Raw genomic sequence first — 25472 nt, 5'->3', positions numbered from 1 at the left:
TCGATGTAATTCTCCCTGCCATGCTCATATTGACAGAAACATCATCTGTAGGACACTGCAGCCACTCTAAAGGAGTACATGTGTTATTTTAGAACTGCCTGTTTCTCCTCCTGTCCCCTGCCCTTCATAAGTAAGTATGCTTTTCAAAATGTGTTCCGTCATGCTGCCCATGGCAGCAGGTTACATTCCCTTTCCCTGCTGCTACAGTTGTGTTCCTTAAAACCCGTGACTGTTGAGTGGCCACCGTTTGTGTTTTACAAAACTGCTAACTGCCAGCTTTGCCTCGTTAGTGACAGAGGGCTCATTTGCACCCAGAGCTGCAGGGAACAGCTGGGAGCCATCACAGAGCTGGGAAGGGGCTGGAGCTGCCAAGGGGTAGCTCCCATCTGCATGCCGGTCACCGCTCTGGCTCCAGCCCACAGCACAGGGCACATGCAGTACCGAAATGAGCGGGAGCTTCAAGCAACCTCACACTCAAAAGAGGAAGCCCCACCAGATGCAGTCTGAAAACTTACCGAGCTGAATAAGAACGGGAAAAGGAAGCTGCAGTTAAGTCACAGCCAGAACCAGACACAAAAATCCGTATATGCAAAAGTCCAGTCACATTTGACGTAAAATATAGCAAACATCCTTTCTCCATTCTCACATAGTTCTGCAAACTGAGGACCCTCCAGCCATTTGCATTTGGCTAATTTCTGCCTGTGCTACTTCTGCCTCCAAGGGAGCTGCAACGGGGTTCAGTTTGGCCGGGAATTCTGCCTATTCTAGTTTTGGTTTGTGGTTTATTGCAACAACTCCTCCTCTCTGGGGAATGGGATTTATATCCCATTTAGGTCACAAGTCATCTGAATTTGGCAGCTTTGAATAGGTCTCAGGGCACTGGGGTGGGGAGAGGCTTCATCATGAAACTACCACATTCTTCGGACCAGTGAAACAACAGGGCTGAAAAGCCCACGGTGGGGAAAAAATTATGCAGCAAGCCAGAAAGAAAAAAAAAATTTCCATGTGCAAAAGCCCACGGTCATTAACATCTCCGCATGTCCTTAGCCCAGGAGCTGCCAGCTAACAGCAGGACCTCAAATTCCTTCCGTGTACAAGGCTGTCATGGACTATGCTGAGGAATACCAGGGGTATTGGTCTGACAGCTTTCCTCCTGCCTGCGTATTCAGAAAGGCAAAGATAAACCAAGAGTTTTATTGGGCCACACTTACCCCTGGAAGGGCTCAAGATGAGCAATAGATGGAGCTGTCTTAGCATCACCAGCCATAAAATTAAACCTGCACCTCAGGCCGGGAAGATGTGCACCGCTTGGAGACAGGATGGTTTCTGCTCCAGCCTCATGTCCTTTACCAAACACATGCTCTGGCAACAAGGGATGCTTCTCGCGTGGTTAGTCATTGTCCCCTTATTTTCTAGCAGTGACAAACTAGATCAAAAACTTTTTCAAAGCAGAGGCCATGGTGGTCCTTTGCCCTCCCTTCCCTGCGGTCCCCCCCCCCAGCTGCTGCATCCTGTCCCCTCACCCTGGCAGGGATGGCATTCGATGCCCCCAGCAATAATTACCCAAAATACACAATGCAAACAGACAGCCTGGGAAAGCGACTGGGATTTCCTTTTTTTTATTTAAAAACACAGAAAAAAGGGCATTCCATCTCCTGCAGACAGCATTTACAGGCAAGGGGCGGGAGGTGAGTAACAGACACCATGGGAGTCACGGAGCATCACCCACATGAGGCACCCCAGCCCTAAGAGCACTTGAAATCCACAGCCAGTACTTGCACAAACGGCTGAAACTGCTTGGGAGTTTCCACAGAAAAGAGCAAACCCATCTCTCTCACCACTCTTTCCGCACAAGACACCTCGAACCTGCATGTACCTCTAGGAAAGCGGGGAAAACTCACAGCACACGCTTCATCTTCAAAAAGGAGCAGCTACTGGGGGATGCGTTCATCCCCACACAGGACAGCTAGGAGGCAAATGCAGAGATGAGGGGATAACAAGTTTGCTTTAAAAATCACTGCAAAGCTCCACTGAGGTCTGGCTGCATCTGCCTGGTCCTTTGGGATGGGAGAGAAATTCCTCCCCACCACACCACCTGCATGATGGACGGGTATGGAGCCCGGCTCAACTCTCAACATGCTTGTTTCAGTCTCACATTCAGCCTTCAAGCTGTCCTGGGGATGCGGGAGGGTGGGAATGAGAAACAGGAATGTTGCAATAGCTGGAGCCACTGGTAGTTTCTCCTCCTGGATAATTAACCCTGATTGTGCAACAAGCTTCTGCTTTACCATCCCAGGCCCGAAGAAACTTTCCAATTAGCAAGCAACAAAAATACTTGGTACTCCATGGTTTTGAAGCCTTGCACAAAGTAACCATCATCTCTCTGCATTTGACGTTCTCCAGAAATGAGGTCAGTGTGCTATCACCAAATGCTGTGACTCTGTGATTGATAGGCTTACCGAATTACCAAGACATTTCTGAAACACCATGTTACGAGCCAAACACCAAGTCAGCCTAAAAAAAAAATAATGATTTCAAACACTAGTGCAAATAAAGCAAAAAGGAGAAGAAAAAGGAACAGCATGATCTAGGTTTCTACAATTAAATAACAAATACGAACACTCACCCTGTACCATTATAGCATCGATTCTCACCCATTTTCATAGTTTCAGTGTTCTCCAGCACCTCCACACAACCCCCTTTGAGCCACCCTTACCCCAAATCTGGGAGGCTCTGTCGCTGGAGGCACAGCCCCTCCAACACAGAAGGGGATCAACGAAGGAAGATGCAGTTTTAACCTTGTTAAGATCAGTCGGGCTAATCAGCGCTTGGAGCTCAACCGATAAAGCTCCGCTCAATCCCAGGCTGAGCCCAAGCTAGGCTGAAGCACAGCTGTCAAACAGCTGGAGACTGGGAAAGGGCAGGGACAAAACAGATTTCTTTGCTCCTGGGGAGCACACTGGCTGATTTTGCAGAGCAGAGAACGTGTAATGACAAGAAAAAAAAGCAAAGACGGAAAACAAAAATAAAAGAACAGATAACTAGCCCACAGAGAGGGGAAGCCTTGTTAACTCCAGACCACTCCAGGCGCTGCCAAGCTGGCCACGCCACTGCCACACTGGCCACCCAGATTCCTCAGCAGGAGTAGATCTAAGATGGCAAAAAACGTGCCTGTGCCTGACGTGGGACGTGGCAGTGCGGCTGGGCCAAGGCCAGCACATTTAAAACCCCTGTGCCCATCAGCAGGGCCCCGCGCAACCCCTGGCACCCCCTGCAGTCCCCCACCCCCCCGCCCCGAGCTCCGGTGCCAGTCCCCCTGCGGCTGGGATGCCCACAGAGTGCAGCAGCCCCATGCAGGGATGCCTTCACTTGCTCTGCTTAACACAACTCCGGGCTAAAGCTTTCCCACCCAGACGTGTGCTGCTCTCCACAGGGCACAGACAGAGCCCCAACCATCCTCCTCACTCCGCCACCCCAGGTCCAGGCAAAAGCCCTCAAACAAGGTGCTGCAGCACCTACGCCTGCATGGGCTTGCTGCAGCTCTCGGTCACAGCAACGCAACCTGCTGCTGGCAGCAAGGACAAGGACGCGCATCCTCGCTCGGTGCCAAAGGACTACACACACCTTTTGGGGTGAAGGTATCAGACGATCTCGCTGCCCAGGGAATACCTGAAATTTCTACACGCTATCTATCACACCTTCTACGGCAGCTTATTTAGTTATGGAAATGATGAGTTTGTGTTGCTCTCAAAACTTCCACTCATTTCCATTTCAAGGCAGGCAGCAGGCGAGTTGGCTGGACAAGCCCTCCCAGTTTCATTAAACACTTGGCTTCTGTTGCTTTTTTTGCTAAAAGCACTTCACCACCTGGGCAAGACTTTCTGGTGCCCAGATGCATGCAGTGCAAAACCACCACCGTACCTGAGGAACCTCCCGTTGCCGGCAGCCGCTGTTGCACCAGCTGCCTGCCCAAGAAGCACCAACGAGCCTTCCAGAGGGGCTGGGCGGGCAGCCTGCAGCACTGGGTTTCAACGCGGCCATCGGTGTAAAGAGGTATAACTAAAAGCCAACAGACCTGTTGATACACCACTAGTCAGGCAGTGCACAGAGCAGGTCTCCTAGGGAAAAAGTCGCCAAAACGGGCAGTTGCAGTGTGTCCCTTGTGCAGGCAGCTGCGGGCTGGTGTCTCCACAGCTCTGCCCAGCTGCCTGGGGAAGGCTGAGCAGCATGAAAAGGGTGAAAAATGTTTTTCTGAACACAAGAAAGGCCACTCTCCCCTTCATAACTCCAAGACCCCCTGTTGCTTCCTCCAGGCTTGAATACTGGGGTAAATTATGAGATTGCGGAAGATGATGCCCCCCTCCTCCGCGCCATGCTGGGGACCAGCGCTTCTCGCCCCGCAAAGCCAGAACACGGAGCCACCCGGGGCAAAGCGCAGGCAGGAACCCCATCCCCGGCAGGGCAGGGCACCAGGACATGGGTGCGGTGGAGCCTGTACCAGAGGGAAGAGCAGCAGTGGAGGGAAGGGGCCACTTCACCCCTGCTGAGAAGATGGGGTGAGCTTGGTCCAAGACACTGAGCGGACGCGTGGAGCCCAGCCGGCCTGGGCACGGCGTGGCTGCACACCCCAAGCTACCCCACGGGGACCCCCGGCAGCCAGGGAGGCGGTGCACAGAGCCGGGGGGTGGCTCAGCGCCTGGTCAGACATCGGATGTCCGGATGCTTTCATCGTCCAGGTCAAAGGCGAACGGCTTCTCCTTGAGATGCTGCGGCTCTGACTTGTGCCGCAAGCGCTTGCCTGGCGCAGCTCCAGCATCGCGCTCTGTGAAGGCTGGCATGAACACCGAGTCTCTCAGCAGCGTGGGCATCTCCTCCGGCACCGGCTGCTTCCCCTCTGCCTGTGGCACCGGGGTCCAGGGCTGCCAGGACGAGGTGGAGGGGGCTTTGCACAGTGCTCTCCTCTCCTCTGTCGCCTGCCTCTGCTGGGAGGGGGCCATGGAGCCCCCAGGCTTGACCATGGAGGTGGATCTCATGAAGGACATTTCCTGCAAGGACAGATGCAGAGTGAGTGCTGGGCTGGGGCTGGGGTTTGTGCATGCAATGCTGCGAGCAATTTGCAAAGCTCTGGGGACCAGAACCAGGCTCTTTACAAGCTCTGTAGAAAGGAAAAAAAAACAACCCTAAGCAAACTGGAAGTCTGAATTAAATGGCCCTTTGCCATCTATCAGGCTCTCGCTTGTGCCTTGGAGCAGAGCGGGGTTCACGCAGGTCCAGTTCGAGGGTTGAATCTCCCTTTTCCATGTTTTTCAGGGAAACTTCTCCAGTGACTGGCAAACCACCTCAGAGAGGTGAGGGATCTCACGTCCTGGAAATGGGCTAACCCAGCACTTACACAAGCCACTAAATAATTATCTTACACATTGGCATAATCTTCATTTAACACTAAACTTTAAGCACAAAGGACATGACCTACCCTCGGGCGGTTTTTCAGGGCCTGGACCGCCCCTGTGATTACTCGGATCCAGCTGTGCATGTCCTCAGGGCTGTCTGCCTGCAACACACACCAGCAAGGATGAGACTCTGCCTTCTGCAAGCCCCCAGCGCAGCCAGAGCTGATCCCCGCCGCGCCGAAGCATGGGCACGCAGGCGGACAGGCTACCAGGGTTCCCGGTATATTTGCTAATAATTCATCCTTGCTTAAAAACCACCGCATCACCCTATTTTCCCCTGCAGTAGGGGAACCACTCTTCACATTGCAGCATTTTTGTATCAGGAATAGATAAAGCATTTAAGGAAAAAAAGCCCCAAACCATTGTCGGGGTGTTAGCAGTCCCTGCAGCAGCAGAGGCTCAGGGTCTGCACCCTGCCAGGAGCCCCCCCAGACTGTGCTCTCTGGGCAGCACGGTTTGGGGCTTTGCCTGTGCGTGTGGGGATGTGCATCCACAGCACGGAACGTCACGCCACGCCAGTGCTCTTCAGGGACTCACCAGTGCCGAGAGCCCTGTGTACAGCATCCCCTGCCTGCTGCCGCCTCCCGCCCAGCTCAGCCCAGCAAGAGGGAGACCAACAAGTGCCCCTGCGGAGGGCAGAGGGGGCTGCCCAAATCTGCAGCACAGGCGAGGGGCAGACGCAGCCCGCGCACCCGGGATGCTCATCAGATCGCCCCGTGCTTCTGTCTCTGCTTTTTCCTGCTCACACAAATAGCCGCTATTATAAATAAGCCCAAGGGGAGAAGTGAAACCTCCCGGCAGTTCTCCCCTGCTGCCCATGCCCCGGCGCCAGGCGAAGCTGTTACACACTCATCTGCTTGTGCTTGCTGGCCAGAGGCTGCAGGGGAACAGCCCGTTTGCAGGGACGGGGCTTGCACAAGCTGTTGAGAGCTGAAGTGCTGCCGAAAACACAAACCAGACTCAGCTGCCTCACCTGGATGTAGAAGGTCCTGGAGCTCGTTATGATTTCAAAGAGGTTGTCCCGCATCAGGAGGTCACTAGAAGCAGCAAGAAAGAGATGGTCACTACCCAGAAGTCACCATGGTTGGGGAACAAAATAAAAATAAAAATCTGTGTTTATCCTCATCTCTAGAGTGTGCTGTGGGAAAACATGCTGAAGGCAAACCTTGGATCCCATCAGGACTTGGAGAAGACTCCAGCTCCCCAGAGACCTTCAGCTACACACACACACACACCAGCTTCTGCTGTCTGCATGCAAACCCCTGCCCCTCCCCAGAACTGTAACTCATCTCATTTACAGTTTGTTTTAAATGTGAGCCTTCTCTGACTTATTAAGAAGAAACAATTCAAGGATACATTAATAAATTACATCTTACTGTAGCTACAGAGGGTTTTTTCTCAGTTAATTTTTCATTGCAAGTCTTGAAGTTACTTTAATTTTCTCAGTATTCACTGCAATAAATTGTTCCCAAGACATTGTGTAGCCACCTGTGCTAGTTTAAGGAAAACACCTATATATGGCTTTCGGCTGCTTTACAAACACCTCTGTTCCTCCACCACACGATGCCATTTACTGCACAGGGCCCCCACTCCTTAATCTATGGAGATAAGGGAGCTGCAGGAGAACCCCTGCCCAACAGAGGCGGCTACTGGCAGGAGGAGGGAGGACAGACAATATCCTGCATCCCACCACATTTCCCCGATCCACTCGGGGGAGCTGAAGGGGAAGAAATTTCTTAAAAGCAAAATGAAGAGGCAATGTTTAGGTTACGGTGAAACAAGTGAGCGGCCGCACAGCTCAGCCCGGCACCGTCTCGCAGCAGCAGCTGCTGTTGGGGGCCCTCTGGGCTCCCCGAAGGAGGGAGAAGAGTTCCCTCCCTGCCTTCCTCCGGCTCAGCCCCTCAGGGAGCTGCTGCCCCAGCACCTGGAGCACTCGGGGCTCCCCTGGGCTGCTCCAGCCTGGAACAACCTGGGGCTACCGCGGGCAAACACAGGCAGGAGCGTTACCCGGACTTGACCAGGCACTCGTGGGTCTTGCAAATGTCCTTCAGGAGAATCGAACGCAAGGGCTCCTTGTCCTGCGGAGGTGAGAGGAGACAGTGATGGGCTTGGCTGGCCCCCGGGGCAGGCAGCGCCAGGCTGCGCCTCCCACAGAGCCCCCTGCACCAGCAGGGCAGCGGCCCCAGACTTCGGCTCGGGAGCAGCTGGTGCCACGCCGGGGCTGCTCACCTGCTCGCACTTGTAGTAACTGATGGAAAATTCATCCAGAACAAAGTACCGGCGCTTCCAGCTCTTCCTCTGGAAAAGAGGAGGAAACCACTTGGTGCTGGCTCTGGTGCTCTCCCCAGAGCATCCCCAACCCGGGGGAAGCAGGCAGCCCAGGACCACCCCCCAGCTCGGTACCAGGGACCCCCAGCACTCACCACGTTCCCCTGCTTCACGCAGTAGCCGCTCTTGAGGACGGGCGGCCCAGCGGGTGGCTTGGCGGCCGAGGTGGGGATGTAGCTCTGTGAGCGCCGCAGCAGCGGGTGGGCAGCCACGTCGCTGCCCTCCCCTCCATCGCCGCCGTTCTGCAACCAGAGAGCAGAGTCACCGGGGAGCCAGGAGAAAGCCAGGAGGGCAACGAGGCAGAACGCCTCAGCTGGAGGGAAAAGAGGCCAAAGCAAGCCCCGAGCACAGCGCTGCAAGCCAAGGGCTAATCGCAGTGCCTGCACACGAGCAGGGGAGCAAACCAGTCGAAAGCTGATTTTATCTCATTACATGCAGCTTTTCAGACTGCCGCCCGAGTACTATTCACTGTTGTGGTGCCCACATATCAAAAACAACATTAAGAAATTGGAAAGGCTACAGAAAAGTAATTTGAGGGCTGAAGAAAATCCCTTGCAGCAGGGAAGTTAAAGGACCTCATCTGCCTCGCTTATCAAACACTGAGAGGGGACTCGACTGCACCGCAGACCCCCTCGGGGGGAAACGCAAGGAGCTCTTTCATCTGGCAGAGGGAGGCAGAGCAAAACCCACCAACTGGAAGCTGGAGCCAGACAAACCCAAGTTAGAAAGTAGGGATGCTTTCCAGCTGGAGGAGACAATCTATCATGGGAATAAACTGCTCAGGAAAGCCGTGAATTCTCCGCTCCACATTTGCACAGCCAAATTCTCCCAAAAGGAACTGTGATGTTCTCAGATCAGGTGGAAACAACTAACCCTGCTTCCTCTGCCCCAAGCTGTCTCTTGCCAAGCGCAATGCTCGCTGCGATGAGCACAGGCGGGCTGCGCACATAGCTGTGTGCCCAGCACCCATCCCCTGGATCACGTCAAGCACTTCCCAGTGCATCCCAGGGGCCAGATTCCTGCCCTGCTGCCAGAATCACCCTCTTGCGCCGCCCCATCCCCCAGCAGTGCCCTCCCTTCCCCCTCGGCAGCACAGAGGATGGTTGAGATGAAACATCTGTGCTCATGTCCTTCCCCCATCCCTCCAACCCCTTCCTCCAGCTCTGTGCTGAGGTTTGAGAATTGCCATAGCAGCCGGGGCGGCTCTCGCTGCCGCCAGCCTTATATGGCCCCCGCGCCGGTGCGGTTAACCAGCGACCTGCCCGCGCTGCTCCTTCCAGCACCTTCGAGAGGCTGCCTTGGTTTCTCCGGGACAGACACAAGCAGCCATTTGGCTGGCCCCAAACTGCTGCCCAGCACCTCCGGAGAGCAGCGGAGCAGAGCTCCAGCCGGGACGGGACGGGGAAGCCACCCGCTCCCCTCGCCTGGGGTGGCACCAGCTCTGCTGAGCATTGCAGATGTACGTGTCCAAACCCACGGATGGGGATGCTGCTGCGACAGGGAGCATCATGCCTGGGAGCCAGCTGATGCTGCCAGCCAGTCTGCAGGCGCAGCCGGAGCAGAGGGCTCCCAGCTGCAGCCCCCGAGCTGTGGCAGGGCAGTGGCGGCCGGGGCAGAGCCAGGAAACCACAGACGCACCCAGGAAGCTGCAGCAGGGGAATAGCCATTTCACGTGGGGCAAGCAGCAAGAGCACGGAAAATATTCTGGCAGCTGATGCACCACCTCTAAAAAAACCCTCAGTGAAAGGAAGAAATCGTGCGAGGGCTGAGGATAGAGCTCGTGGCTCTCAGGAGGCGGTGGCATGGGGGGAGAGGGAGGCAGAGTCAAGGGTCAGAAGGAAAAAGGAGCTTTAACTCACTGAAACAAAAGAAGAAAAGTTGCAAGTTTGGCTGCTGCCACTTGTTTGCAAACTTGCACAGCTCCCAGGGACACGGAGGGAGGCACAGCCTTCTCTGCCCTTCCCCACCTCACACACAGGGCTGAGGGTCCAGCAGCATCCCACTGGGCAGTGGCACCAGGAAGGGATGGCTGCTAGCCCAACGCTGGGAGCAGCACCAACCCCACACACCTCTGCACCCTGCTCCTGACAAACCCTGCAGCCAGGAGAGTGTTAAAAGCACCTGCCAGCAAAAAAACACTGCAATGAACTAATTCTCTGCTCTATTTTGAGTGCCGCCACTGCTAAGAGGTGAAGTGAGACCCAGAGCCAGACAAGTGCCCAAAGGTGGGAGATGGGGAGAGCCACATGCGCACCCGGCCAGGTGCCGAGGGAAGGGGGTGCAGAGCCACGGCAAGAGGTACCAGCCACCATCTGCAGGATGGGTCAGTCCCTCTGGCTGCTTTGGTGGGGGCAGTGACATGGGGCCCCTCTGCCCCAGGCACCTCAATAGGGGATTTGGACCCACGACGTGCAGGTTGATGGTGTGGGACAGCCAGGAAGCCAAACAGATTCATAGCCTCCTCTCCTCCTCCTCCTCCTCCTCACACTCCCTATTCTCATCACATTTCAGAGCAAGACAAAGGAGAGGTGCTACAGGGTGCTAAGTGCAGCTATTTATACACCCCTGAGTGGGAAGGGTTTGCAGGCACCGAACTGGTTTCCAGAAATGAAAGTGCAAACCAGCCTCCCCAACAGCCCAAACCAGCAACTGCCGCCAGCCCCAAGGCTGGACCCTCCCAGACCCCAGCCCAGCGCCAGGCTGCAGGACCCATGCCCACAAGCTCTACTGCTCTGACACGTGGTTAGAGAATGGCAGCGCCCATCACTGCTGCACAGGAACAGTATTTCTTCATCTGCTGCGCTGTTTAATACTGGTGGGGCACAGCAGGATGCTAAAGCGGTAACAACGCCCCGACAGGCGCTTTCCCTGTGCTCCCCCTCCCCAAAGCAGCAGTCCGAGCAGCATCTGCAACAAGTGATTTGCAGACCCAGCCACCCTCGCCCTGCTCGCCTCGGAAGGCAGCACACCTGTGCTAGCAGGACAGTGACAACAGGAGCCTGACACAACACCCCGCAGGCAGGGACCCTTCCAAGCCCGGCTCAAATGCCAAGGGCCCCGGCAGCGAAGTGCAGGAACATCAAAGCGGGGTGTGGTGGGAATGCCCTGGAGAAAGGTGCCACCTCTTCTGCTTATCCCCATTAGGAGCGGCTCTTAAACCGCCGGGAACAGAGAGACCAAAGCGGAGTGCTGATGTCACAGGGATTTTACCCCCAGGACCTGGGATGGTGCACGGATCCTGCCAGCTCACCTGGTTGATGGAGATGGGTGTGTGGACCACCACCCCCCCGATGATCTCGGTTTTGTAGGCCACCTGGGGCTTCCTCTCCTGGGCCTGGGGCACCACTGGAGGCTTCGCAATCTCCGTGGCCAGTGGGACGCTGCCACCCTTTGGCACCTACAGGAAAGAAAGTGGTGAAGGGCACAGGCGTGACCAAGCTGGGCAGCCCCACACCTGCGCCAGCCACCATCCTCTCTGTCCTCCCAACCTAAATGCAGCAATGTCCCTTTAAAAAATAATAAATGAACAAGCCACCCCAATTAAGGAGGGTGTGGGCCACACCTGGGCGGTTTGCAGGAGGCACTGAGATGGGAGATGAGAGGTGGTGAATAATTAAGCATCACCTCACAGGAGTCTGTGATTCACCTCTGCAGCTGGATGTGTTTGTGGGACACCAGCTCCTTTAATTGTCCCCACTCTACGGACAGCTAGGTTTAATGATGAGCTTTCGTCTGCCTAACGAGGCTGAGCAGCAGCACGTCCGCAGGGGTGCAGCAGCCAGCCGGGCACTATTTTACACACCAAACCACCCATGCGTCCTGCCAACGCACAGCCGGGCAGGTTGTGTCTCAGCTGCGAGCAGCCCCGCACCCCTGGGCAGCGGGGAGCCGGCTCCCAGTGCTGGCACCCTCACTCACCCTTCCCAGCTCCCCCCTCCAGCACCTGGCCCTGGATACAAAGGTGGGTTTCCAAGATGTCCTTCCTGACTCTGCCTGCACTTCCACTTCTCTAATGCCATTAATCGGCGTCTCTGGCTCTGACCCACCCTCCTGCCTTCCACCCTGAAGCGCACAGGGACAGACACTCGGCCCTCCCCGTGCGAGCCACACCGTGCATCGGCCGCCGGCCGAGCAGAGCTGGCCCTGAGTCCCCCCAGGCGGACGGCTGGACTCGCATTTAGACCGAGACCTGGGTTAAGTCTTGGGGGGCAGAGGGCTGAGACCTCACAAACCCACAGGCAGGAGAGGAGGAAGGACCAAGGACAAGATCCCCATCACCCCCTGGACACGCTGCCCACGCAGGGCCCCAGGTGCTCTCCAACAGCCAGGCAGCGGCGGGCAGAGGGCAGGCAGCAGCGGCACCGTCGCGTGCCATCGCTAGTGCTTCGCAAACGCCGCTGCCATCAGAGCAAGGGGCCAGACGACAGTGGGCTCCCACACGCCTGCACTGCACAGCCCCGTGCAGACCACCAGCACGCACCGGCCACTTGCCCCAGCAACGTGGGCAAGCAGGAGGCTGGAGCCGGCACAGGCTGCCCAGCCGGAGGAAACTGTTTCATAACGCAGATGCAGAGACATTGTGGGCAGAGGCAGAGGGAAGGAGCTGCATCTCTGCAGGCAGCGGCACCAGGGGGAAGGTGCTGCTCGGCACCCAGCGTGGGGCAGCGCTGCCACCAGCTTGAGCCTCCTCGTGCAGAACTGAGCAGAGCCCCTTGTCACGGTCACACCAGCCCGCTGCATGCCTCACACCTTCAGCCGCCAGCGCTGTGGCTACAAAGGCAGCACATGGTGAGGAAACACAGGAACCGATTTGCCAAGAGCAGAGGAGAAGTCTCCGTGAGAAGCGGAAGCTGAACCTGGATGTCTGCACCAGGAGCAATGCCCGAATTGCTGCCCCATCCTTCCCGTCCCACCGCGGCAAGCGGCTCAGACAGCAGCAGCGTGCAGCGTGCACCCAACGTACAGCGCACGAGTGTGCTCGGTGTGATGCACACCCCCCCAGCAGAGCCCGGGGAAGGGGGAGACCACTTAAAGCCCAGAGGCTGGTAAGGGTTAGAACACTGCTGAAAGCCAGAACATCTCCCATGCCTTTCTGTCCCCCTCCACCCACGCCAAGGTGATGAAGCCACTGCAACTGGGAGCAGCCCAAGAAAACCCAGGCGCAAACGGAGACCGATGGGAAGCTGCAGAGCAGGGAGAGGAATTTCCCACGCAGGGCAGAGTGGCAGCGTCACCCGCATCCCGGTAGCCCTGTGTTTCCTAGCCAGCCTGCGAGAACTCCTCCCTGCAGGGCTGGACAAGCCGGTCGGCCAGCTGGGACACAGCCAGATGAGAAGAGGTGGCCAACAGCAGGGTCTGAAAGCCACAGCGCTTTTTTTGCAGAAAGAGAAGATGCCTCTCTTGCTACCATCACACCAGCTCCCACCTCAGCAACACGGGCTGCCTGCAAGCAATTACCCTGGAGGAAAGTACTCCAGTAGCACACCTAGACAAACATCTCTGGTTACAACTCCTACCCAGTTTTGGAGGAGGGCTTTTATCACCTGAATAAAAGAGAAGGTACAAGCCAGAGCCCGTGTAGTCGTCACATTTAATGTATTTGCAGATAAAAAAAGAAAATACAAGCCAGGTCTGGCATTGTAGATGAGTTTCCCACAGGGACTACAACACAGCACTCCAGTGATTTAAAAAAAAACTCAGAAGCTATTTGATAGGCCCCAATCCTAAACTGTTTGCCATGATTCTTCCTTATATTTAATTTGCAAGCCACAAACAACAGGCATCAGTGCATGATCTAGTAAAACTGTGCTAGCGTTAAACATTGGCAACGCTTCTAATTGTGGTTATGCTGAAGCCTGCTATGCCCTTGACCCTTTTGCAGGATCCCACACACCCCAGGCTGGGAAGGATCCATCCTGCAAACACCCAGCCCAGGAGCCCCAGCACAGACTGTGCTCCTGCTCTCGCTGCGTGGGAGAGGGAGCGCAGCAGCATCCCTCATCGCCAGCAGCACCGGGCAGCTGAGGAGCACAGACTCTGTGAGTTACTGGGTCAGTGACCATTAGTTTACGGTTATATGGACACAAGAGCGAACGAGAGGAGATGGCAGAAAAAATCCTTCAGATCCAGGCACAATCCGCCCTGCAGTGCCCTACAGTGCAGGGCATTTGCTACATTTCATCACAAGACCTTGTGTTCCAGGAAGAATAAAAACTGAGTAAATAAATTACTGAGGCACAAGAAAGATGCCCTTTGACAGCCACAGCAAGGAGTCGTTACGCACAACCCCAGCCAGCAAGAGCAACAGGAGGGAAACGGCCCCAGAGCAGCGAGGATGGGAACGGCTCCAGCACGACCTTCCCTGGGTGCAGCTGCCGCACCCCCCCGCAGCTGGACAGGGAGGGCAGGGATGGGCAAGCAAATGACAGCAAAGTAGATCCCAAGCAGGAGGATCCCTGGGGATGCTGAACTTCCCCAGTCTGGAGCCAGACCCCTGAGAGGGGTCATCGTGTAGCTCTGGTCTTGCAAAGGGCGACAGCAAAGCCGTCCATCCCTGCGTGCTGAAAGGCTGCGTCCCCAGCACATCCCTCCTCCGCTCGCAGCATCCCTCCCGCAGATCCAAACCAGCACACAGCCTGTGTCAGAGCTCTCTGCTCTCGCAGGGCTGGCTGGGGGACCAGGGCACGCTCCCCTGGGAACGAGGGGGTTTTGGGAGCTACAAGCCCCTGTTACAGCAAAGCAAGGGGTGCACCAGAAGCAGAGCCAGCTCCAGAGGAGGACAAGATGCTGCAGCCATTAGCTGAGAGCTGTGCTCCCCTCCCTCCCCAGCGTGCCTCGGCTCTAGCCCAGAAGAGAACCTGGGAAGTCTGACGCAGACCTGCTCCTGGGCCAGGGGCAGCCTGGCCGCCGCCACAGCTGCTCCCCGCGTGGGACCGGGAGGCGATGCAGGAGGAGAGCACTGCAAGAAGGAAGAGCGCAGCTCTTCCAGGCGCTTATCGAGTGGGCCATCAGGGCAGGACACAGCAACACCAGAGACGAGCATAACGCAACCTACCGTGATCTTACTGGCCCGGTTCAGCGCCTCCACCCAGTCCTGCAGGTCCTTCTGATCGCTGGCTTGTAAGAAATAGCGCTGAGATAAAGCATTGATAACTATCAAAGAAGGGAACAAGAAGAAGAGTTAGGGAACCCCATTCAGTGCTTAGCATTAATCAAACAAACAATAAATCAACAATACAGCACCTCTCAACGCCCAGACCAAGTGATTTGCAGATACTGGTCTCGTAACCTCTTGCATGGAACAGCGGCTGAGGGGCCAGCGCTGGGGCATGGAGCAGGGATGCAGCAGCTGGACGCGCCCTTGCACCAGAGCTTGGGGAGGGCAGGGCTGAAGCCAAGGCTGTGGCATAGCCAAACTAGGGCTTAATTTGGTGCTGAAGTTTGCCCCTTGCACAGGGCGTTTGAGGGCCCCCTGGGACTCGCTTCACTCAGCTCTCAGGTTTTAACTCCCATCCAAACCGTTGGTGGGAACACCCGCAGGGGGATGTGCCATGCACTCTGGTCTTTGTCTTGGGCTACATCCCTTGTCATAAAGTATTGCAAAGGCAACCTCGTTCCCTTGGGACAAGTATGTGCTTGTGCCATCATTTTTGTTGCTTTAAACACGAGTTCATAGCTCATACACGAGGCACTGAGGCAGCGTGGGTAGGGCTGAGGCTGTTGGGGGGGTGGGGGGGCAGTTGGATACCAAACATCCCTTCCTTGCACCACAGCAGCAGAAGCTTCTGCAGGTATTAAAATGGGAAAAAAACCAACCTGTATTGCACAAGGTAGTGCAGCACAATGGGGCACACGGAAAGGATTCAGAAGCACAGCAAAACTGAGGGACCGTCATGGAGGGAACCCACAGGGTCTTGCCTCCCTCGCCAAGCTCTGTCTGTGCATCTCACGTGGGCAGTCCCAGTGACAGGGCCACCACATGGGCCCGTGGCTCGCACTAGCCCTGCACTGGCCCTCTGGCACAACGTGCCAGGCACTGCCAGCAACCCCTTCCCTCCCTGACTGCCAGGACACTGCAGGCAGGTCCAGGGGGTCTGGACAGCAGCAGCCTGGAGGGCTCACGGGGAAGACACCCAAGCTGCAGCCTCCTGTGGGGTTCCTCCCTGGCACAGCCTCGCGGGGGTCCCCCTCACTCACCAAAGCAGAATGGAGTTTTCGGCTTCTGTTTCGGGGTGGCGATGCTAACCTGCAACAGAGGAAATTAAAGAAAAAGTTAAAAGATAATAGCACAGGCTAATGGCACACGTGAGAGCTGAAAGTTCCCACACACACGGCCGCGATGGAGGAGAACTGGTGCTGCCCAAGCTCCCAACTCAGTCCATGCTCCCGGTTCCTCCAAGCCCCTAGCCCAGCACCAATGCTGCAGTGTCAGTGCAGGGGTGAGCGCCCAGCTGCCGGCACACCACCAGTGGCAGCCTCACCATGCCCTGGCCAGCAGCTGCTCCAGCACGGGGGGAGGCACCGCCTGCCCTCCCCAGCCCCCCGATCACCCCCGTCTGCAGACGGGGAAGAGAGCCAGCCCGCTGCATCAGGGGACAATTAATGCGGCCGGTGAGCAGGACCCAGTTAGCACACCTTCCCTGCGCACCTCCCGGTCGGAGCCCGGCTGCGTGCAACTGTGGGAGCCCACAGACCACCGCTCCCACCCCAGGCTCCGCCACCCCGGGAATGCCAGGCAGGACCCCCGGCAGCGCAGATGCCAGGCTGATGCTCAGCACCACCCTCGGGGGTGCCGGCATGTCCCGTGCCCATGAGGACAACATGCATGGCATGAGCCCAGGAGCTGCAGCACAGCTGCGCGAGCTCTCAGGAACTGGCCCGTATCAGACATAACGCAGACCACATGTGGCAACGAACGCGCGGTCCCAGGGGAAGGTCAGCGCAGAGACGGGGCTTTCATCTCCCGCTGTCCCCCCCCCGGCACTGGCTGCGCTGTAAAGCAAAGGACAGAAAGCTTTCAAAGGCCTTGAAAATGTGAGTTTCTGCTGGACTAACACAGTCGCTCTTGTCAGCAATTAAGAAAATTGAGGGAAAATAGCAGTGGTTTCTCCCTAAAGAGTAGGAATCATTTATATAAGAATAATATTCCCCGGGGCTCCAAGCACAGTATTCATGGAGTATTTATTCTGACAGGCTTCCTCCTTCAGAGCCAGTCTATAATGCTTTAAATATGTTTTCTCAAGCAAACCTCCATTTTTCTGGCATATTTACCGTTGGTAGTTAGAGCTGCTGGCATAACCCAGTCCTGCAGTTTGTGACCAAATGCTGTCCTACAGCAATTTTCATTTAGGCTAAAACATATATAATTTATAAGTGAGGCTCCTTCTGAAATGGGGAAGGCTCAACCTCCCGGCGTTGCTTCATCTGCGCTTAATTTATAAATCATGATTCAGCAGGAACAGAGACCCGTCCAATTCTTTATCCGGCTCCAGCACGGAGCTGAGCCTGGCACAGTGGCCACAAGCCCCCCACTTCCCCCGGCAGCAGCCGAGGGGCAGCTCGCGGGAGGAGGATGGTGGCAGCTCTGCTTTCCACGGCCGCGGCTCAACGCGGTCCAGTCACCAGCCCTGCAACCGTTGTCACTGACTGCACTACTTTTGCCTTCCCGTGGAAGCCAGATAATGCCACTAAGACACACACAAGACTAAGTTTCCAGAGGTTTCATCCTTCAGGGTGCCGCTCTCGATGCACTGGTGCTCCCAAACCCACTGCAAGGGGGATCCTGGCACCATCTCTACCTCCCTGTCTTCACTGGGCTGGAGGAGCCACCTGCTGCGGACCTGGGGCTCCAGCAGGACCAGCGGCGGGCAGCCCCGCACCGGCGTTACCGGGACCGAGTGCCGAGGGGCTCCGCAGTACGCGCACAAACCCTGGCCCGGGCCGGTGCCAGAGCAGCAGCGCCAAGCCATCACCAGCTCCGCGTCCAGCCTGTACCGACACCGCACGCCCGGCCCCACTCAGCCTCGTTCCTCGCAGCAGAGCAGTTCCTCTTTGCCCGGCACCCCGACCTCGCAGCCATCCCACGCCGCTCGGCAGCTGAGGCCGAGCACCAGTCCCAGCGCTAGGATCAGCCGTGCCACAGCAATGCTCCCCGCTCCCCGCCCAGGCTCCTGTCCCAGGGAGGAGGGCACAGGCTTGGGCAGGATGAGACCTTGCCTCAGGCGCTGCCAGGGTGAGCCATCACCTCTCCTGGGAAAGCTGCACAGACACAGGGACAACAGGGAGCATTCATTTTCCCTCGCCCCACCCCGACATTACCTTGGAAATATAGGTCAGCTGCAGAGATCCGACAGCACCCGCACCGATGGCCAGGTTCTGCAAAACATTTAATGAGCAATGGGAGTTAAATGACAGGCAGAATGCAGAAGAGGCGAGCCAGGCTGTCATTCAGCATCACTGGGGTCAGGCAGCAAGAGCAACAGCCACGCTGCCGGCCTCGGCTGCTTCCCTTCTGCGTGCTCCTGGTTCATCTCGCACCCTACGAGCAGCTGGCGCCAAGCACCATGCCCTCCCCGGTCCTGCTCACAGCCCCGGGCAGCCCCACCTCAGGCACAAGCTGGGCTCCAACTCCCCGGTGCGGCACAGGGAGCCGGAGCCTGGGCCACCACCGGCCCAGAGGCTGCAGCTGCGCAGCAGAGTGCTTCCCCTTGCAACAAGGCAATGAAGAATCTGCCACAAGATGCTCTTCAGGAAGGCAGGTGCCTCCCCAAGCAGCGCTTGAGCACCGTGGGGTTTCCAGGAGGGTCTTCCTAGAGCTCAGCTCTGGCTCTTGCTCTTTTGAACTTGACCGCAAGCACTGGGGCAGCTCCCAGAGACACTGGGCACAACAGGCACAGACTCCATCTCCCCCAGCTACCCAGCTCCTGGTCTAAGAGCTTTTGCTGCATGACACCACTTCCAAGCTGACAACTATTCCTAAGATAACCTCTCCTCTTTCTTGTCATCACTGTCTCTACACTAAGACACAAGGAGATGTAACACCTCACATTGGCACAGCATCTCTATAGGCTCCTCCAAGGTGTCAGTGGCAGGGCAGCCCTGGAACCCACAACAGTCACCGGGGGGCTGCTCTGCTGGAGTTTGGTCGGGGCCACATCAGCTACAGGAGACCCTGACAGACAGCATCCTCCTTCGGGGAGCCGGAGGAGATGCCTCCACCACGGCAGCCCAGCAGGGAGGCTGGGATGTGTCTACACACTCTTCAACGATTTCCACAGACGTGCCCATGGCCAAGCAGCATGGGACCCTACCTGAGGGTTGTCCATGTACCACAGGAGGCAGTTGGCCTGGGTGTCCAGGATGAAATACCTCCGCAGAAACTTGCCACAGGTCTCATTTTCTTCAATGTCCAGGAACCCGCAGATACGGTTCTGTCGATCCAAGTACGGCATGCCGGGCTCCTTCTCGCATCACCCTGCGGAAGAGGGACAGGCAGGGAGAGGTGGGTGCTCTGCTCCCACAGCCCCAGCTCCCCAAGAGGCTGCTCCTGCACCCACGGCCACCTCAACCTGTTGGTGCCAGACGTGCTGCGATGCCAGTGCAGTTGCCCAGCCTGCATCTGAGCTCACGAGAGGGAAGGGGCAACCTGCCAGGGCTGGTCCAAATGAGCACGTTAGCTGCCTCCCCTCACTGAAAAATGAGGCTTTTTCATAAATGCGCCCCTCCCCACAGAGGTGCACATGGCCCCCTGGCCCCGAGAGCTGCCAACCCCACTGCGGCCAGCGAGCTCGAAAGGCGTGAAAGCCTGCACGAGGCTCAAAGGTGGGGCTGGGGCTTCGCTCCTCACCCAGCCCCCTCCTCTGCATTGAGTCCCACGGCCGCTGACCAAGCTACCTGCAGGTCCAACTTCCCAACCTGCCCAAACCTCCTGCTGCAGCTGCCAGGCCTCCACAGCCCTTAACACACACAAAGTCAAACGGCTACCGCCAGGCGCTCACACTGCGGGGAAGCTGCCAAACATGAACGTCACCCCACACGCCCTGGTGACAAGAAGGGGTGCCAGCGTGCCGGCCCCGGGTGCAGGCAGGAGCAGGGTAGATCACACCAGCAAGGTGGACCAAAATAGCTCAGCAAGGAGCTGCAGGACCCTGGAAACACGGGAGCTGCAGATGGAGTCAGTCGCTGCACGGTGCTGAACAAACGCTCTGCCCAGCTCGAGGCTGCTCGTGGCACAGGGCGGCACCGTGGCCACCAGCACGTCCTGGGGCAGTGACAGACTGATTCCAAGTGACAGTCCCGGGCCCCCAGCCACTCCATCACAGCGATGGTCGCATCCCACCGGGCTGCCCCCCGGAGAGCTCAGCAACATAGGGTGGCAGCCCACTTACAGAGGACAAAGTAGCCACAAAGGATCTGGTGGGAGATACCGGGTCCCTGGGAACTGCAACAAAAAATAATCCCAAAGCAGACTGTGCGCTAGAGAGAGCCTGAGCACACTCCCAGGAAATGGAAAACAATCTGCAACTCCAGCAGAAAATCTGTGCAGCCAGGATGCAGAGTCAGCAGGGAAAACAATGACCCATCGCCGCGGGGCCAAGCCGTGTCACCAGGTCTGCCAGGGGCACGGACCCTCCCCAGTGCAGCCCCCAGCCAAGGCGAGCCCGGCGGTCACCTCAGAGCCCAGCCCGGCCGCTGTGGAGGAGCGGAGCTGGGCTGCAGGGACAACCTCGCGGGCAGCCGCCGCACAAACCTCCTCTGCCAAAGCAGGGAAAACGCCACGCCGAGCCTGCCGCGGGACGGGACGGGGCACGACGGCCCCGAGCAGCCAGGCCAGGGAGCGCGGCAGCCGTGTGCCCACGAACAGGCTTTGCTCGCGTCCCCTGTGGGCGCCAGACGCGGGGAGCCCAGCGTCGCCCTCAGCCACCCCGCAGCAGCCACCGAGTCAGCAGCAGCGGGTGCACATTGCCACCGCTTGAATTTGGCCGCGGCTCCCGCCCACCGCGCACGGCAGAGCTAGAGCCACGGTGAGGGGAGCCCCCCAGCACCCCTGCAGTGGGGCTGCCCCAGCCACTGCGCCATCCATCGCTCCCAGCCATGCGCCGGCAGCGAAGGCAGCGCCGAGAGCCACGGGCACATCCCTCCGCCCGGGCAGAGCCCCCTCACCGCTGGGCAGGCGGCGATGGAGGTGGCCGTTACCGAAAGGATGCGAGCTGAACCCCGTGTGGTTTGTCCGGTAGAAGAGGGGTGATTTGCACAGGTGCCACGAGCCGAGGCTGAACAAATAAAAGATCTCATGCAGAAAAGGAGGAAATACTATTTTTGAACCGAATGGCTGCAGTGGAGTGGGGCCCTGAGAGGCAAGCATTGTGCAAGAGTTGTGGTGCAGCTGCAAAGGTGGAGGTGGCAGAAAACAAGTCAACCTGTTGTGAGGATCTCAGAGTTTATCATCAGCGTTTCAGAGATGGGTATCACTGCTTTGCTGAGAGGGAAATCATACTGCTTCAGTAGAAGAGATTGTTTTAAAACAACACGTTTGCCCTGATGCAAAGGTTATGTGGGCACTTTGCATTTTTTTTGTGGGCAGGGGGAAGCACACAGAAAGCAGATTCCCAAGTGCCCTCAACCGTACCAACACGTTCAGACCAGGCCTCATAAATTGTCTCTTCCTCCTGCTGCTAATAAAAGTCCAGAGACTTCTGCTTATGAGAGGAATGAGAAAGAGCCGAGGTGTGCCACAGGCAGCAGAGGGATGAGCCCCCAGCCCCTCAGGGCTGTGGTGCCAGACCCACGGGATGCCTCCTGGGACCCCCTATGTTCCCCCTGCCATCCTTAATTAACACGGGCTGGGCTGAAAGCCCACAAACCAGCTCAACTTTTCTGCTCCAGCTGACCTCAGACTGCACTTGGATATGCAAAAATCTTTGGGCAGAGGAGATTGCAATTGCTCCAGACTCTGCCCTCCAGACCACGCTCCCCTGAGCCAGCCAGGCTCCCTGTCCCCTCACATCCCACTGCCTGCAGGACATGAACCGTCTGTCTCCTTGCAGCCACTGAGAACTGCACTTTTCCATAGGAAAAGGATAAAAGTAGCATCTCCAGCTCCACCAGCATGTGGGTATTTGTTCCCTCTCCTCAGGAACCCCGGGAGGGCTGGAAAATCCTCAGTTTGCAATAACCTTTGCTATTTATACAGCACTTTGTAAACTCCCAGTCACAAATATTTCTATGCGAGACTCAAACTTGTGCTTTCTGTAGGAAGGACACAAGACTAAACCTGAGGGGGAGAATAAGGGGGACTTCACAGAAAATCAGCATCATTTAAAGGTGCGGATGAGTCCCTGACGGCCTCGCTGTGAGGAGGTGCTCCAGGGGGCAGCCTTTACGGAAAGACAACGGACACCACACTGGCACTGGGCACGGGAAGGTTTACCGATGATGCACACGCCCGACTCATGGAGGCTAATCCACCATTCAGTGACTTGAACTTCCTGAGCATGCCACCGAATCAGGCCCTCAGGGTCTCACGACCAGATCCCATTTATGAATTTACACCATTTTGTAATAAGCACATTGGAGACTTCCAGGGCTCTTCCCCACCTCTGAAGCAAATGACTTCCCAGCTTTTTGAGAGTCATAATATCCCACCAAAAAGGACAACCCTTTTCTGGCTCAGTTAACAAGATGACTAGAGCAATTAGGCTACAGAAGGTTTACAGCAAAAAATACCCTCTCGCCTGCCTCCCGAGATCCAGGTAAGCGCTTCCCACGAAGAGCAGAAGGTGCAGGGCACCGTCCAAACAGCTCCCGAGCCCCGCTCTGCAGTCACTGCTGGCTCCAAGGCCTCGTGTGCAGCCACACAGCCAGACTTTCCAGGAAGCACCCCCAAGACGCCAGCGCTTCACTGCACCGTCACGGCTGTCCATGCCCTCTCTGCCCAGCTCCTGGCACTCACAGCACAGCTACAGCCACAGGAGCGTGACCCAGGGACACCCCGCAGCAGAAAAAGCCAAGGCAATGAGACCTGGCATTCCAAGCATCGCAGCAGCACTGGCCAGAGGCATCTCCCCGCCACCTCGCCCCAAAGCACAGCCCATTGCACCTGCAGGCAGCCCCAGCAAGCAGCCTCAGCATCATCATCCTCCTCCCCTCTCACCCACCCATCTGAGCTGCCCTGGTGCTGGGCTGGGGCACAGGACGGGTACCCCCGTTTCACAGGGGCTGCAAGCTGCGATGCCCACTGCCCCCATGCAGCTCCGCGAGATCGGGGTGATGGCTGCGAGCCGCAGCGGTTGCAGCACTACTTCCTTTTACCTGGTCTTGCAAAGGAGTTTCCAGCGTTCACCCCGCCGCCGTCGATCCGCAGGCTGACACACGAGGCAGACGGTGTAGGCAGAGCCCAGCAACTAACTCATGCTAATTCCAGACGTTTGCCTTAATTAAATAATTAACCTGTTGAAAGGCAGGCTGGGAGCAGCAAGGATGCGTTTCTCCAACTCCCCACAGACAAACAGCCAGGAGAACGCTCGGAATCGCTGCAGATCCCAAGGCTCCCCGTGCGTTTGCTGCCGACCCCACAGACCCCAGCAGAGAGCAGCGCGTGCAGCACCCCCGGACCTCCCGCAGGGACCCCGTCCCCCAAACCAGGGGCTAACAGCAGGAGCAGGCCCCGCTGCCCCCAGCCCCCCCACGCCCACGCTGCCAGCACTAACGTGCAGGAGCGACTGGCACCGCCGCCAACGCCGCGCGGCCTCTCCCCTCCAGATGCTTCCAGCTGCTGAGCCTGGAGTTTCTGCCGCATCCCGGGACCGGCGGAGCAGCCCCGCTTCCCAGCTCCACCCCGGGGCCGGGCCCCCCCGGACCCCCGGCACGGCAGCCACGCAGCGCCGGGCGGGGCGGGGGGGTGCTCCAGCGCCTGCAGCCGCCCCGAGCCCGCGGAAGCCCCTTCGCCGGGGGAGGGCTGAGAGGCAGCGCCGGAGGGAGGAGGGGGCAGCGAGGGCCCCCCTGCCCACCCCGCGGGGTCCTCCAAGAAGCGCCCGAGAGGGGAGCGCTGCGCACGGGCGGGACGGCGGCTCCGCGGCCACGCGCAGCGCCCCGCACTCACCCCGCGGTGTCCGTGGGCTGCGCCCCCCGCGCATGGCCGGCGGGGCGGGCCGGGGGCTGCGGCGCGCACGCCGAGCGGCGGGGGGGCGGGCGGAGGGGGTGTGCCCCTGGCTCCGCCGCCGCTTTTTTCCGGGTTAATTACGTCTGCCATTAGCAAACCCGGCCCCGGATGTGAGTGCGGGGCGCGGGGGGCGGCCCGTGGGGCGGGGGGAGCTGCGCGCCCCTGCACCCCACGCACCTGCAGCGGCCCCGGCGCCGGGCTGGGTACGCCCCCACGGGCAGCCGCCGCGGGGATCCCGATTGGGGCCAGCCCGGTCCCGCTGCCCGCCCGGAGCGCTGCACCTTCGCCGCGGGTGGGCGAGCCCCTCCGAGAGCCCCTGCCCAGCCCCAGGGCCGTCCAGGCAGACGCCCCCCCCCCCCCCCCCCCCCCAAACTCGGCAGAAAGCTGCTCGGTACATCTGTGCCCTCCGAGAGCTCCTGCTCCGACACCGGGACGCTCGGGCAAAGAGCTTCCCAGGCCCCCCACGAGCTGCCCCGTGGGGAACGGCTGCATCCCCACCACGTGAAACTGCCCCCCACCACCACCACCACCCGGGACCCACCACCCCAACCGAGACCCCACCTGGGCAAGGGCCAGCCCGCAGCGGGGCGAGCAGCGCCTGCGCCGCCAGCAAGATGCTCAAAATAGCAAGTGGCTTCGCATGCAAGGGAAGTTAAGGGTGGGCACGCTCCGGTGGTCCTGCCATACAGTTAGGCCTCACACTGACACAGAGTCCCAGGGCTTCCAAACCACGTAGGGCTTCACTGCTGCTTTACAGAACCTTGCTCTACTCCCATGGCCTTATTATGGGGTGCAATGTCAGATACAGCAGCAGCAGGGCAGATAACAGGCACGTGACCAAGAGCGGCATGCGTCTCGGGTGAACTGCCCCAGCCTCAGCATCAAACCAGAGCAATCCCTGCTGTTTTTGTTAGTGGTTCAGATCCAGGTTCCACCAAGCCGACTACCCCATGCGTTCCCCCCTCCCTAAGCAGCAGTTAGAGCACTCACACGCTTTCACACCAGCCCAAGGATGCACACGCATCTGTGGGCACATGCACGTGGAGTGGCAGAGCTCAGAGCTGGCACTGCAGGAAGGGGGGGAGGCTGGAGAGGATGAGCCCCCATCCGGACCCTGCAAAAACACCACAGCACTGCAGGACAGAGCAAACGCCCGATGGGGTTGGCACACCAGCCTTGCAGGGGGAGAGGGGCAAACCCTGCCAGGTAACACAGAGGTTATGCTGGGTGTCCAAACTGAATTGCACCACTCACCAAAACACCGCAGACACCCTTGCAAGCAGGCGAGGTCTCTGGGGAGCCAGCAGTGAACCCTGCAAACAGTTATTCGTGTGCTCGTGGAGCCCTGGGGTTCCTCCTCACCTGAGGAAGCTGCAAAAACGAAGCCTGGAGTTAATAACTGATGTTTTCCAAGAGCAGCCACTGCTCCCCTTTGTGATGTGGTCTCAGGGTCCTTGCCATCTTCATGAACCTCCTCGTTTGAAGCCCAGGGCAATCAGGCATGTGCTGGGCTTGCAGGCACTGCCTGGTCACCC

At 58.0% G+C, this 25472-nt stretch overlaps 1 protein-coding gene across 4 annotated transcripts; it reads right to left on the bottom strand.

Moving 5' to 3' along the window:
- Positions 1–1603: 1603 nt before the first annotated feature.
- PLEKHA2 (pleckstrin homology domain containing A2) lies at positions 1604–24662 on the bottom strand. 4 transcript variants are annotated; one of them, XM_080370561.1, is made up of 13 exons: positions 23878–24024; positions 23088–23207; positions 19088–19251; positions 18096–18152; positions 15975–16023; positions 14833–14930; positions 11029–11175; positions 7874–8020; positions 7680–7748; positions 7458–7528; positions 6424–6487; positions 5474–5551; positions 1604–5045 (listed from the first exon to the last, which is right to left on the bottom strand). In XM_080370561.1, exons 3-13 carry the CDS (start codon positions 19226–19228, stop codon positions 4701–4703), a joined length of 1266 nt encoding a protein of 421 aa, XP_080226687.1. In that variant the 5' UTR covers positions 19229–19251; positions 23088–23207; positions 23878–24024; the 3' UTR covers positions 1604–4700. The 4 variants fall into 4 exon arrangements, with proteins under 4 accessions (XP_080226687.1, XP_080226688.1, XP_080226686.1 ...); XM_080370562.1 differs by lacking the exon at positions 23878–24024 and adding an exon at positions 23486–23744; XM_080370560.1 differs by lacking the exons at positions 23088–23207; positions 23878–24024 and adding an exon at positions 24499–24662.
- Between the last annotated feature and the right edge of the window lie 810 nt (positions 24663–25472).

This window comes from Falco punctatus (genome assembly GCF_963210335.1).
Source record: "Falco punctatus genome assembly, chromosome: 20".
NCBI lineage: Eukaryota > Metazoa > Chordata > Aves > Falconiformes > Falconidae > Falco > Falco punctatus.
This window is presented reverse-complemented; position numbering and strand designations above follow the sequence as displayed.